The 14352-nt window shown below is 42.4% G+C and overlaps 2 protein-coding genes across 3 annotated transcripts in view; one reads left to right on the top strand and one right to left on the bottom strand.

Moving 5' to 3' along the window:
- LOC110486440 (ER lumen protein-retaining receptor 3) overlaps positions 1-10312 on the top strand; it is a 48009-nt gene extending 37697 nt beyond the window's left edge. Inside the window, exons 1-5 of one of the 2 annotated variants that reach the window (XM_021558046.3) lie at positions 6138-6573; positions 7813-7913; positions 8000-8158; positions 8810-9062; positions 9161-10312. In XM_021558046.3, the coding sequence (XP_021413721.1) occupies positions 6483-6573; positions 7813-7913; positions 8000-8158; positions 8810-9062; positions 9161-9204 (648 nt within the window). In that variant the 5' untranslated portion in view covers positions 6138-6482 and the 3' untranslated portion in view covers positions 9205-10312. Of the gene's footprint in view, positions 1-6137; positions 6574-7812; positions 7914-7999; positions 8159-8809; positions 9063-9160 lie in introns of those variants that run through there. The other variant, XM_090196570.1, reaches the window with a different exon arrangement.
- Positions 9943-13069, bottom strand: LOC110486439 (GTPase IMAP family member 7). Its single transcript, XM_036942463.2, has 2 exons — positions 12772-13069; positions 9943-12451 (listed from the first exon to the last, which is right to left on the bottom strand). Exons 1-2 carry the CDS (start codon positions 12830-12832, stop codon positions 11412-11414), a joined length of 1101 nt encoding a protein of 366 aa, XP_036798358.1. The 5' UTR covers positions 12833-13069; the 3' UTR covers positions 9943-11411.
- Positions 13070-14352: the final 1283 nt, after the last annotated feature.

The raw sequence follows: 14352 nt of genomic DNA on the forward strand, positions 1-14352 counted from the left end.
GTGTGTTAATGAAATCCAGATACAAAATATTCCTCATGACATGTAGCTGGCCACTGACTCAGCTGACCTGGACACTGTAATGAAGGAAGGTGTGGCTATCAAAAGGTTATGGGGACTAATCTGACACCCAGGGCTGATTACTGGCTAATAATACACACACAGAGGAGTCATCTTGTGGTCATCTTCTACTCAGATTCTACTGTAGCCTGTCTGTCTGACCCTTTATACTGTCCTCCTGGCAGCCAGAGACCATGACAGGTGTATAATGTTGAAAAAAGTCACATCTAAATCAATTTAAAGTGGTTTTCCTTTTTTTTTAGATTAGCATTAGATATACCTTTATATTATCTCTAATGTCGATCTTTTCATATACTTTTATATTATCTCTAATTTTGATCCCTTCATATTATCTCTAATGTTGATCCCTTCATATTATCTCTAATGTTGATCTTTTCATATACTTTTATATTATCTCTAATGTTGATCCCTTCATATTATCTCTAATGTTGATCCCTTCATATTATCTCTGATGTTAATCTTTTCATATACTTTTATATTCTCTCTAATGTTGATCCCTTCATATAACTTTATATTATCTCTAATGTTGATCCCTTCATATACCTTTATATTATCTCTAATGTTGATCCCTTCATATACCTTTATATTATCTCTGATGTTAATCCCTTCATATACCTTTATATTATCTCTGATGTTAATCTTTTCATATACTTTTATATTATCTCTAATGTTTATCCCTTCATATTATCTCTAATGTTGATCCCTTCATATACCTTTATATTATCTCTAATGTTGATCCCTTCATATACCTTTATATTATCTCTGATGTTAATCTTTTCATATACCTTTATATTATCTCTAATGTTGATCCCTTCATATACCTTTATATTATCTCTGATGTTAATCTTTTCATATACCTTTATATTATCTCTAATGTTGATCCCTTCATATACCTTTATATTATTATGTTGATCCCTTCATACTTGTAATAGGACCGTTGTTTATGAACAGGTCATATACTGTATGCTCAATGTCTATCTTTACAACAAACATAATGAGGTAATAATAACTCAGTAATACCAGAGCAACATACTTGGCAAATAAGTCATGTCATTGAAGAATACTGCCTATATGACGATATAGACCCTAGAACACATAACTAACTATACACTCACAATTGTCCCTTTGAAATGGACAGACATGTTTTTGCTCTGCTATTACTTCAGGACTTAGCACTGAGATCCTCAGGAGAAGTTTTTCCACTCGGTACAGGGGAACGATGGAGGGCAATGACTTGCGACAGACGGAGAGACAGAGGGAGTGGATTATGATCACACTGCTGGACACAGGAACAATAATTTAGGCGCAGGGGACCAGGAAGGGAGGGTGAGGGGTGCCAAGCAAGAAGAGGGTGGTGATTAGTTTTGACGATGATTCAGATATTTAAGAGGATTGTAGGGTAGGCAGGGAGGTGGAGGAGATAAATATAGAGGGATGAAGAGTTGAACCAGGGAGGTGGAGATAGTGAGTAGTTCAAAGCACTACACAAAACATGGAAACAAAATGATGAGCTCTCACTTGTCATTATGTGTCATAAACAGTTGGAAGCTCAAAAGAAAAGGTGAAACATTGTCAGGACTCTGCAAACCGTGTGTTTTGTATAGAAATATAACAAAAAAAAGTTTTAAAAATGCAAGACAAAGTACACTACATGGCCAAAAGTATGTGGACACCTTCTCGTCGAACATCTCATTGCAAAATCATGGGCATTAATATGGAGTTGTTCCCCGCTTTGCTGCTATAACAGCCTCCACTCTTCTGGGAAATAATTCCACTAGATGTTGGAACATTGGACTTGCTTTCATTCAGCCACAAGAGCATTAGTGAGGTCGGGCACTGATGTTGGATGATTAGGCGGCGTTCCAATTCATCCCCATGGGGTTGAGATCAGGGCTCTGTGCAGGCCAGTCAAGTTCGTCCACACCGTTCATGACAAACCATTTCTGTATGGACCTCACTTTATGCATGGGGGCTTAGTCGTGCTGAAACAGGAAAGGTTGTTGCCACAAAGTTTGAAGCACAGAAACATCTAGAATGTCACTGTATGCTGTAGCGTTAATATTTCCCTTCACTGGAACTTAGAGGACTAGCCCGAACTATGAAGAACAGCCCCAGACCATTATTCCTCCTCCACCAAACGTTACAGTTGTCACTATGCATTGAGGCAGGTAGCGTTCTCCTGGCATCCGCCAAACCCAGATTTGTCCGTCGGACTGCCAGATAGTGAAGTGTGATTCATCACTCCATGCTCCATCCATTGCTCCAGAGTCCAATGGCGCTGAGCTTTACACCACTCCAGCCGACGCTCTGCATTGCTGTGATAATATTAGGCTTGTGTGCGGCTGTTCGACCATGGAAACCCATTTCATTGAGCTCCTAGTTTGGAACTCGGTAGTGAGTGTTGCAAGCGAGGACGGACAGTTTTTACATACTACGTGATTCAGCACTTGGCGGTCCCGTTCTGCTCCTAGAAGTTTCCACTTCACAATAACAGCACTTACAGTTGACCGGGGCAGCTCTAGCAGGGCAGAAATGTAACAAACTGACTTGTTGGAATGGTGGCTTTCTATGATGGTGTCACGTTGAAAGTCACTGAGCTATTCAGTAAGGCCATTCTACTGCCAATATCTGTCAATGGACTTTGCATGGTTGTGTGCTTGACTTTATACACCTGTCATCAACGGGTGTAGCTGAAATAGCCGAATCCAAAAATGTGATTTGATTTGTTGCTGAAATAGCTGAATCCACTTATTTGAAGAGGTGTCCACATACTTTTGGTGTATGTGGCATGGGTTAGGACTAGGGTTGCACATTTTGGGAAATATTCAGAGGTGGAAACTTCCGTGGGAATTAACGGGAATCAACAGGAATGTAGGGAAATTAATGGAAATATATGCTAATTAATATTGATACCATTTAAATGTAGATGTTTTTTGCATTGGATATATTTACCATATCATATGGAGACAGAAACAAAAGCCTTTTACCTTATCATAAGTAGACATAATTGCTAATGATTAAATCCTTCCAATAGAAGAAAAAAAAATGTTACGAATTGAACTTTAATTAAATTAATTGACACTGCACATGGGATGATTTCACTGAACAACAAAAGAAAGGGAATATTGAAGGATCCCCAATGATCCATCGCATCTCCCAAAAACGTTTTCAACATTGATAGTCTAGAAACTAAAGCTTTGGTTGTCTTCCTCTCAGGCTTCCATGTCTTCTCCCTGAACATCCTCAATGTCCACCTCTTGAACATCAGACTCTGAGGCCTCATCTTCACTGTTACTTTCCAACCTTGTTGAGGATGGCTCATTGTCAGGCTCAAAAAGCCTCAAATTTGCCCAGATGGCCATCAATTTTTCAACCCTTGTATTGATCAGCCTGTTGTGTGCTTTGGTGTGTGTGTTCCCAAACAAGGACCAGTTGCGCTCTGAGGCAGCTGATATTGATAGGATTTGGAGGATGGTAGAGGCAACAGGGGAAAGCGCCTCAGGTCCACAAAGTACCTTCCACCAGGTGGCTGATGAGATATGTTGGCACGACTGCCATATTGCATCTCCATCCCAAAGCCCTTGCTTGGAAGTGTACTTCACCAGACTGCCAAGAACCTTGCCCTCATCAGGCCAAGGTGGCGAGACACGGTAGTGATGACACCATAGGCCTTGTTGATCTCTGCACCAGACAGGATGCTCTTGCCAGCATACTTGGGGTCCAACATGTACGCTGCGGCGTGTATGGGCTTCAGGCAGAAGTCTTCACACTTTTTGATGTATTTCAGAACTGCAGTTTCCTCTGCTTGGAGAAACAGTGAAGTGGGCAGGGCATTACCCATTTCTTCTCATACATCTGCAAGCAGAGTTTCAACATCAGACAGGATGGCAATGTCTCCCTCAATCCGTGCAATGGCTAATGCTATAGGTTTCAGGAGTTTCAGACTGCTTACCACACTCTCTCCCAAAATACATAATCCTGGAGGATCCTCTTGATGGGGCTGTCCGTATCGGCAGACTGTGATATGGCCATTTCTTGGAGACTCCTTCCCCTCCAGGAGACTATCAAACATGATGACAACACCACCCCAACGGGTGTTGCTCGGCAGCTTCAATGTGGTGCTCTTATTTTTCTCACTTCGCTTGGTGAGGTAGATTGCTGCTATAACTTGATGACTCTTCACATACCTAACCATTTCCTTGGCTCTCTTGTAGGGTGTATCATTGTTTTCAGTGCCATGATGTCCTTGAGGAACAGATTCAATGCATGAGCAGCACGGGCAATGGGTGTGATGTGAGGGTAGGACTCCTCCACTTTAGACCAAGCAGCCTTCATGTTCGCAGCATTGTTTGTCACCAGTGCAAATACCTTCTGTTGTCTAAGGTCATTGGTGACTGCCTTCAGCTCATCTGCAATGTAGAAACCGGTGTGTCTCTTGTCCCTTGTCCCTGTGCTCTTGTAGAATACTGGTTGAGGGGTGGAGATTATGTAGTTAATTATTCCTTGCCCAAGAACATTCAACCACCCATCAGAGATGATTGCAATACAGTCTGCTTTATCTTTGATTTGCTTGACCTTCACTTGAACTCTGTTGAACTCTGCATCCTGTAAATGAGTAGATAAAGCATGTCTGGTTGGAGGGGTGTATGCTGGGCGAAGAACATTCAGAAATCTCTTCCAACACACATTGCCTGTGAGCATCAGAGGTGAACCAGTTGTGTGCACAGCTCGAACAAGACATTCATCAGCAGTTCTCTGACACGTTCCTCCATTGAGTCAAAAAAACTTTGGATTCCAGGAGGACCATGAGCTGTTGCTATCGATAAGGTGTCTGATTCACAATTTTCACCTCGAATAGAAGTAGAGGGACTTTTGTCAGAGGTTGCTTGTTGTGAGCGCTGAGGGAACTTTATGCACTTGGCCAGATGATTCTGCATATTTGTTGCATTCTTCACATATGATTTGGCACAGTATTTGCAAATATACACAACTTTCCCTTCTACATTAGCTGCAGTGAAATGTCTCCACACATCAGATAGTGCCCGTGGCATTTTCCTGTAAAGATTAGAAAATCAGTTAGATTAAACAACTCCTTTTTAAGATAAATGTTTTAAAATGAAACATGTATGGAAACAGGTGAAATAACACTCCTCAGTTAGCAAGCTAAAACCCACATGGAAGAAAAAAATAACTAGCAAAAATTGTTAACAAGTTAAACATGATTTAAACACACGTTGCTGTAGGCTACTACTTACTAGTTAACAAAAAATCATGTATGTCATAAAATATATTCACCCCACCCATTATTGTAATGATGTAGTCCTTGGCTCAGACAGTGTAGTTGTGTGGGCTCAATATCATCTCATTAGTGTGCAAGATCTTGAGAATCAGCTGTACATGTGATGGAAGAATACACTGCACATGATGGAATAATGCACTGTGCATGCAGAGAGGGTTGCAATTCCATTGAATTGGGGATAGTTTAACCAAAATATGTCACAAGACCTAGAATTGCCTTTTGTATATCCCACAAAAAAAAGGTTCACTGTTATAAGCTAACTTTTTTGATGAATTTAAGCAAAATTCCCAGGTGTAACTTCCCATGGAAGATTTTGGGAAAAAATCCTGAAATGTACCTGGTTTCCGACCCTTTGCAACCCTAGTTAGGACACAGTAGGCTAAACTATATGCCAGGCTTCTTCTTAACTGGTGAACAAGACTATTAAGCCAAAAACATAATGGTAACCGCAGCCAATACTTTAAAGTATGAACTACTTTCATTGAATGAACTACTTCCATTGAAGCAGACGGAGTACCTGATGTAAACATGAATTTCCCAAGCATTTAGGCCTACAATCATGAGTCTATGGGTATGGATAATGATGGGGTTATTGGCCACAACCAATACTACATAATAATGTCGTTTTATATCGAGAGATAGTCCTGTAAAATGAAGTGTTTACTTACTGCTATTTGTCTCCATCTGCTGTTGAAGAAGGTCATATACGCACTATGTCTTAATGACAGCCCACTTCAGTGACATGCTCAGGCTTTCACGCCCCCGTCTGGCTGTAATTTGAGCGCCAGAGGCAATACGGATTTTGCAGAAACTGGCAGCCACGTCACCGCTACAGGTCTGGCCAACTTTCCCAGCCCTTTGCGGAAAGTGCTGCAGAGGAATCCCTATGCAGAATATCTATAATGAACGTTTATGAGCATTTATAGTGATTTCCAAAGAACAAGAGGACATAACATTTGGGAACATTGGAGTTATTTGTTTTTGGAGAGTCTCATTTTACATACGTTATTGTTTTGACTTCGCCTGAAGACTACTTGGAGGCCTCATTCTTACAGATTTGTACCAATATTTCGACTCTTTCTTTTTGGAATACCAAAACAGCACTATGAATATCTTCCGTCTAGCCGGTGACGTGTCACATCTCGTTGCTATCATCATTCTATTTATGAAGATACGGAGGTCCAAATCCTGTGCCGGTATGTTGACAGTGGGATCATTTGATATGCAGTTGTTTACAGGGAAGTCTCTAGCTGTTAATGATTTATTGACTTGCTCATTCATTGGCCTAAAATCTGTTTAACAAACTTGGGGACACATTGCCTCACGACTCAAACTGAATTCTCCCGCGGCTCCTTGTTCTTGTTCGCTAAATAGGCATACTTCATTTCTCAGAAGAAACTAACATCCGTTGTAGCCAGGCAAGCTGACACAGTGAAAAGGAATCCATATGTCCATCTCAATTGGGAAGTTGACCTCACACTCCTAGTACTGGTCTGCAACGCTCACATCATGTAGCACTCGTGGAGCACTCAACAGTTCATCTGTTACTTTGTTGCAACAATGTAACAACGCTCCTCGGTTATAATTGGTTACATTACATTGCAATATGTTGTGGTTAGAGAGTAAATCAATTTGACTAGTCCACTTCGACGCACAAGAATGTTACGTGGCAAAGAGTTCAGTCTAACCATATTTGCTTTGGTGGTCGCACCCTGGTCTGCTTTTGTCGCGAACCGGCTCAAAGCCCGTAACAAAAGGGAGACAACGTGGAGATAAAGAGTAACAAAACATATATTTATTAAATAAAGTAAACTAAGTACAATATACAATGATGTGTGTAATCAGTAATCAGTAGTGTAAGTGAGTGTTTTGCATGCATGAATGTGATAATGCAGGGTGTTGAAAGGTGCCAAAGTAAACAACCAAAAGCCACCAAGATACACAACAAAAATCTATACAGTTGTCTGCATGGAGAGAGTCTCCTCCATGAATGGGGAAGTGGTGTATTTATCCTGGGACACACCGGGCCCAGGTGTTTCCCATGTAGATGACGACCCTCCCAACTCCGCCCACCGGCATCCTAATAAGGAAACAAGAACAAAGCGAGAATACGGCAGACAGAGTGGGAAGGTCGTCACAGCTTTCTACCTCAGATATCCGCATTGATGATGTTTTGCCATTCCCAGGCCATGAAATGAAATTGTTGCATATTTTTTTATTACATTTTAATTAACTAGGCAAGTCAATTAAGAACAAATTCTTATTTACATTGACAGCCTAGGAGCAGTGGGTTAACTGCCTTGTTCAGGGGCAGAACAACAGATTTTTTTTACCTTGCCATCTAGCAGCCTTTCAGTTACTTGCTCAACGCTCTAACCACTAGGCTACCTGCTGCCCCATACGTGAGATAAATGACTGTTGTTTTGTTTCTGTAGGTATTTCTGGGAAGTCTCAGGTGCTTTTTGCATTAGTCTTCACTACAAGATACTTGGACCTGTTCACGAGCGTAATCTCCATCTACAACACAGTTATGAAGGTGAGGTAGACAATAGTATCCTACAAAGAAGCCAACCAATCAATGATTTGTGTTCTAAACTCCTTCCTGCTGTCTTGTGTGCTCAGGTGGTGTTTCTGGCTTTGGCATATGCTACTGTGTACCTGATCTACATGCGCTTCAGGAGCACCTTCGACTCAGAGAGTGACTCATTCCGTGTTGAGTTCCTGCTTGTGCCTGTGGCTGGGCTTTCCTTCCTGGAAAACTATGCATTTGCCCCCTTGGAGGTAAATGTGTCAGGTTCAATACATACTGAACATACAGGTAACTGCCAAAATAAAGGAAACCCCAACATAAAGTGTCTTAACAGGGCGTTGGGCCACCACGAGCTGCCAGAATTGCTTAAATGCGCCTTGGCATAGATTCTACAAGTGTCTGGAACTCTATTGGAGCGACGCCATTCTTCCACAAGAATTTCTTCCATTTGGTGTTTTGTCGATGGTGGTGGAAAATGTTTCTCAGGCGCCGCTTCAGAATCTCTCATAAGTGTTCAATTGTGTTGAGATCTGGTGACTGAGACACACACACACACCCTTTAATCCCCCTTTTGGGAAGCCTCTACTCAAATCATTGAGAGCTAGGCATGATTGCCAAAATAATGGCCAACTGGGCATTTTTATACATGACCCTAAGCATGAGGAGATGGTTTAATAGCACATCATACTTGATGTGTTTGTACGTGAGCATGTCAGACCTCATACTTGATGTGTTGGTACATGAGCATGTCAGACCTCATACTTGATGTGTTTGTACATGAGCATGTCAGACATCATACTTGATGTGTTGGTACATGAGCATGTCAGACATCATACTTGATGTGTTTGTACATGAGCATGTCAGACCTCATACTTGATTGAATGCATATCTTTGGTGCACAGATCCTGTGGACCTTCTCCATCTACCTGGAGTCGGTGGCCATCTTGCCCCAGCTCTTCATGATTACCAAGACCGGCGAGGCAGAGTCCATCACCACCCACTACCTGTTCTTCCTGGGTCTCTACCGAGCCCTGTACCTGGCCAACTGGGTGTGGCGCTACCACACCGAGGGCTTCTTTGACCAGATTGCTGTGGTGTCCGGTGTGGTGCAGACGATTTTCTACTGTGACTTCTTCTACCTTTACGTTACCAGGGGTGAGTATGAGCCAGGGAGGGATGTTGACTTTGTATTGTATTTCTAGTACATATTTCATCCCATGTACCTTTCCCTCTTTGCCTTTGTCCCTCTCCAGTGCTCAGAGGAAGTGGAAAGATGTCCCTGCCCATGCCCATCTAAAGAGAGTCAGTGCTGTTTTAAGCGACAGTTGAGCAGTTCAGTAACTGAAAGCACCTCTGCCCACAAATCATACTTAGTAATGGACTACAGTCTGCAGTGTCACAGTACCCCCTGTATACCCTGGGGGGTATATACTGTACCCAGAGGGCAACCGTCGTGTTGTTGGTACCTGGTGTGTTTGTTAGTGTGCTTTTCCCTAGACTAAAATGACCAAAGAACGATTGTCCTATGTTTTTGTGCATGAGTGTGTGGAACTGAATGTTAATGGGAATTGAGTAAATTGAATACTGTGGGATTTTTTATTTTTATTATACTTTTTTTTCATGGAGGCAGATATTGTCCCGCTTGAATTAGTCCAATGGAGTTTGTGCCTTATTTTTCCTTTTCTAGTAAATGGCATATTTGAATGTCTTATTACATCAGAATGGTGTAAACATTGTATATATGTGAGACATTTGTTCTGCTTTCCTGTCTTTTCACAATTTCTACATATAACAGTGACCAACCTTCAATGCTTACATTGTTTCACCAAGCAGAGTTCATTGGGAGTCTTGTATTTAGGCTGCTATGGGCGATATTTGCCATCCTTGTCAAGAGTTGTGCTATGTTCTTCCCTTTATGATAATAAGTCCATGGAGATGCCATACAGAACGCACTGTCATGTATGTAACTCTTATATCCGTTCACTTCTTGACTGAACCAAGGTTCTTCTTAAATACGTTGTATTCTGTACTTTGATTTTTACCAGTCATTTCCATTCCTTTAATATTAATGCATTTCATTAAGCAGAACAAATACACATTTGTGTGATGTCACAGTTCAATCTAAATCTATTTTCTATTTGATGAGTTATTTCTCACTAACTAGAGTTCATTCATATCTCAACATTTATTGACAACATTTTCAGACCAGGATTACAATGGCGAAGGCAGATTAATGCTTCAACAAAATGGAAAGTTACTTACACTAAGTATCTTGGTACTACTAAATTTGTATATGTGTGCCAAACTTTTACAACTGTGGTGCCCATGTTGTAATGATCAACATTTTAATACAAAGAACCTTCATCATTTGTAAATTAGGTCAGTAAAATGTATCTTTACTGGTTCATCAGGTTCTTCGTGTTGATTACTTTCAATTGTTTCATCACACCAGGATGTTTACTCCTGCATACTCACACTAGCGATCCACACCACTCAAAACCACACACACACAAGTGATTCACACCACTCAAAACCACACACACACAAGTGATTCACACCACTCAAGACCACACACACACAAGTGATTCACACCACTCAAGACCACACACACACAAGTGATTCACACCACTCAAAATCACACACACACAAATGATTCACACCACTCAAAACCACACACAAAGTGATTCACACCACTCAAGACCACACACACACAAGTGATTTACAGCACTCAAAACCACACACACACAAATGATTCACACCACTCAAAACCACACACACACAAGTGATTCACACCACTCAAGACCACACACACACAAGTGATTCACACCACTCAAGACCACACACACACAAGTGATTCACACCACTCAAAACCACACACACACAAGTGATTCACACCACTCAAAACCACACACACACAAGTGATTCACACCACTCAAAACCACACACACACAAGTGATTCACACCACTCAAAACCACACACACACAAGTGATTCACACCACTCAAAACCACACACACAATTGATTCACACCATTCAAAAATTTACAGCACACTTACTTTTCTATTGAGTATTCAATAATGAATGCCTGCTTACTCCTGTGGCACTATGACAACCTGGTCAAATAGAATGACTTCCTCAACTGTCAGGGCTGGGCTTCTACTAAGGATGATGGTGGCAGTTCCATTACAGTGGTATTACACTGCATTTTGTCTTCTATCAACATCTTATTGACTTTCTGATCATTTACCTCCGTGAGTTAGTGCATTAATAGCTTCATCAACTATGACTGTCAATGGAAGAAAGTGCATCGGCGCTCTTTAGCAAGCCTGCCTTATGAAGTCATTGTGATGATTTTTCAGGGAACACAGTTGAGTGATAAATAAGTGTGTGAAACTAATTTGCACTTCAGAGACAGAACAAAATATACGGGTTATTTAAGACCCTCATCTTCTACCTGATAACCCAGCACCATACAGTGAATAATAGTGGATATTAAAAGTCCCCGTCAGTGTAGGAGAGTTTTGCGGTGTTTGTAAAGCACTTTACTTCCCTCTCTCACAGCTCCTCCCACCACTTTGGCAGCTGATGTGATTGACAGCGGTGTGGTAGCCAAAGCTGCTGCCCTCTCTATCGCCTTAACCTTTTTCACTGCTTTCCCTTTCCCTTTGCTTGTTACTCCAGCTCCCTCTGCCGCCCCCTTCCCCAGGGCAGACACCAGCTCACACCAGAACAACTTCTCTGCCTTCTTTCTGGCTGCCTCTTCTTCTCTTCTCCTCTCCTCCTCTTCCCTCCTTCTCATTCTCTCTGCCTCCGGTCCCTGAGGCTCTGGCCCTGTCTTCACCCCATCCTCCTCCTGCTTCAATGGAGTCATCCTTCTCTCTCCCAGAATTCCTTCCTGCACTTCTCTGATGGCTCTCTCTGCCTCATGGTACATCAGGTTGGTGTAACAGCCACCTCCGTTCTGCGCCACCATCTTGTCTATCTTCTCCAGGAGCTCTGTGACCTGAGTGCAGTCTGTTATCTTGTTGCTGTTGTTGAAGACATGGTAGCCCCCCTGACATTTACTCACAAACTCCTGGAGCTCCTGGCTCTCCTTCAGGAAGTCTTCCATGCTTTTTCCCTGAAGCTGGTCACCCCAGGTGAACAGTACTACTGTGTATCTGAGGGCTCCTGGTCCAAAAGTGGCCTTGACCCACTCCAGGGCATCCCGCTCCTCCTGAGTGAACCTGCCAGGCTGAAGGGTCACCAGGAAGGAGTGGGGGCCAGGGGCGGACAGCACCACACAGCGTCCTGCCTCAGCCGTCACCTCCTGAGGGGAGAGGCGCGTGTCGAAGAACCCTGGGGTGTCGACCACAGTGAGGTTCCTCCCAGCCACAGTTCCACTCTGTCTGTCACACTGACCAGTTACAGAACATGAAGAGATGTCCACCCGGAATGCCTGCCTCCCTAGGATGGTGTTACCAGAAGAGCTTCTCCCTGCGCCTGTCTTCCCCACCAGTACCATCCTCAGCGCCCCACTGTCAGGCTCCGGTGATGCTTCACATGCTGTGACACAAATTACAGTCATTTATACTGACCTAACCAATCTAAAAGTGTAACCTACCTTGAAATTACTATCTGACATAGGCCTTCTGTTTTCATATGATCACCTATATAATATGCAGGTCGATTATATTTAGAATGGTTGGGGGCTGAGAAATGTAGTTAGCCTACATTACTGATTTCTGAGTGATGCTGTTCATTTTCGGTGGAAGCTGTAAAAAAAAAAAAAAGCTATACAAATGCCATCTTTTTTGATGCGCAATTGAAAATCTACCTGCTAGCAACAACAACAGTAGGCTATTATTGTTTCAATAGTCTCTCACCCAGATTCGAGGCAGCACATTCCAATGACGCCATCTCCACTGTCCCACATGAGTTAGCCATGGCGAACACGGCGGAACTATGGATTATCCGTGGAATACCTGAATATGCACTGGAATAAGAGGGTCCTGTCTTCGGTTGCGTTACTTGCGTATATTACCAGCGCTTCCTTATTCTTATGATAGTCTTTTTTATTGAGAAATTAAATATATTTGTATCCATGTCCTTTTTCTTTTCCCCCGTTTACATGCCCTATCTACGATGCAATGCTGCAGAGTCAGACCATGATGTCATTGTGATAATGCGCACACGCGACCAGACAGTCTACGCTGACTAACTGGCACTGTAAACCTACCTGTGGTCAGTTCTTTGATCCTACACTGTCCTACACTGTCAATTTGCCATTTATGCTTACATTTTGATATTCGCATATAGGGTGAATTCGGAAAGTGTGGGACGTCATATAAACTGTTTATTTCTTGGTCTGACAAAACTATTATTACTAGACACTTGCAGACAAACCAAAACCACATCGCTTAATTTATGTGAGATCATAGTGGGGTGCAGAGCAAGCTTTAAACAGGAAGCTCACCCACCTCAAAGCACAAGGTAAGATCAGTGACATAACTGTTTTTGTGTTGATGTTAAGGTTATAAACATGTCATAAATAACTGCACTCTGCCAAACTGAAAATAAGCATACTAGTACTTCGCGGGTTGACTCCAGTGGGGGCTGCTGATGGGAGGATGGCTCATAATAACGGAACAAATGGAATCGCATCAAATACATATAAACCATGTGTTTGATACCCTTTCAACTATTCCTCTCCAGCCATTACCCAGAGCCCGCCCTCCTCGATTAAGGTTCCACCACCCTCCTGTGGTTGACTCATAACCCGCGGTCCCCGAGGTTATATATGTAGGGCGGGCAGATTTAGTCGATTTGAATAAAGAGAAAACAGTACCTTAAAAAATCCATAAATGTATAATTATATTGCTATTTATATCTATAGGCTACATTGAATTTTTAGGGCCTAACAGTACACGCGCCCAATATCCTACACGCCAATCGCCAAATGCTTTTGGGAACAGGCAGCACATTTTAAAGTCGATCCATGGAGGCAAAAGGGACAATGTCAGAGTTTAATTCAATAAAAGAAAATCTGTGAAATGGAGAGTTGAAAATAAAGAGAAGGGAGGGCCAGAAAAGTAACCGTTTGTAAAGATTTGGTGAAGTGGTAAAAGAGGATGATAGCAGTGCCGGCTTTGTTATGTGTGATGATTGTGAGGCGCTATACAAATTCGACAGTCACAAGATGGGGACTTCAAATAGGCCTATGGCACTTCAAGGGAACTGTTGGCCTACCCCAGAACAGCCTCAATTCATCGGGGCATGGACTCTACAAGGGGTTGAAAGCGTTCTCCCAGGATGCTGGCCCATGTTGTCTCCGATGCTTCCCACAGTTGTGTTTCAGTTGGCTGGATGTCCTTTGGGTGATGGACCATTCTTGATACACAAGGGAAACTGCTGAGCGTCAAAAACCAGCAGGGTTGCAGTTCTTGACACAAACTGGTGGCCTGGCA

The sequence above is a fragment of the Oncorhynchus mykiss genome, chromosome 13, assembly GCF_057628025.1.
Source record: "Oncorhynchus mykiss isolate SJ-2025 chromosome 13, ASM5762802v1, whole genome shotgun sequence".
NCBI classification, from domain to species: domain Eukaryota; kingdom Metazoa; phylum Chordata; class Actinopteri; order Salmoniformes; family Salmonidae; genus Oncorhynchus; species Oncorhynchus mykiss.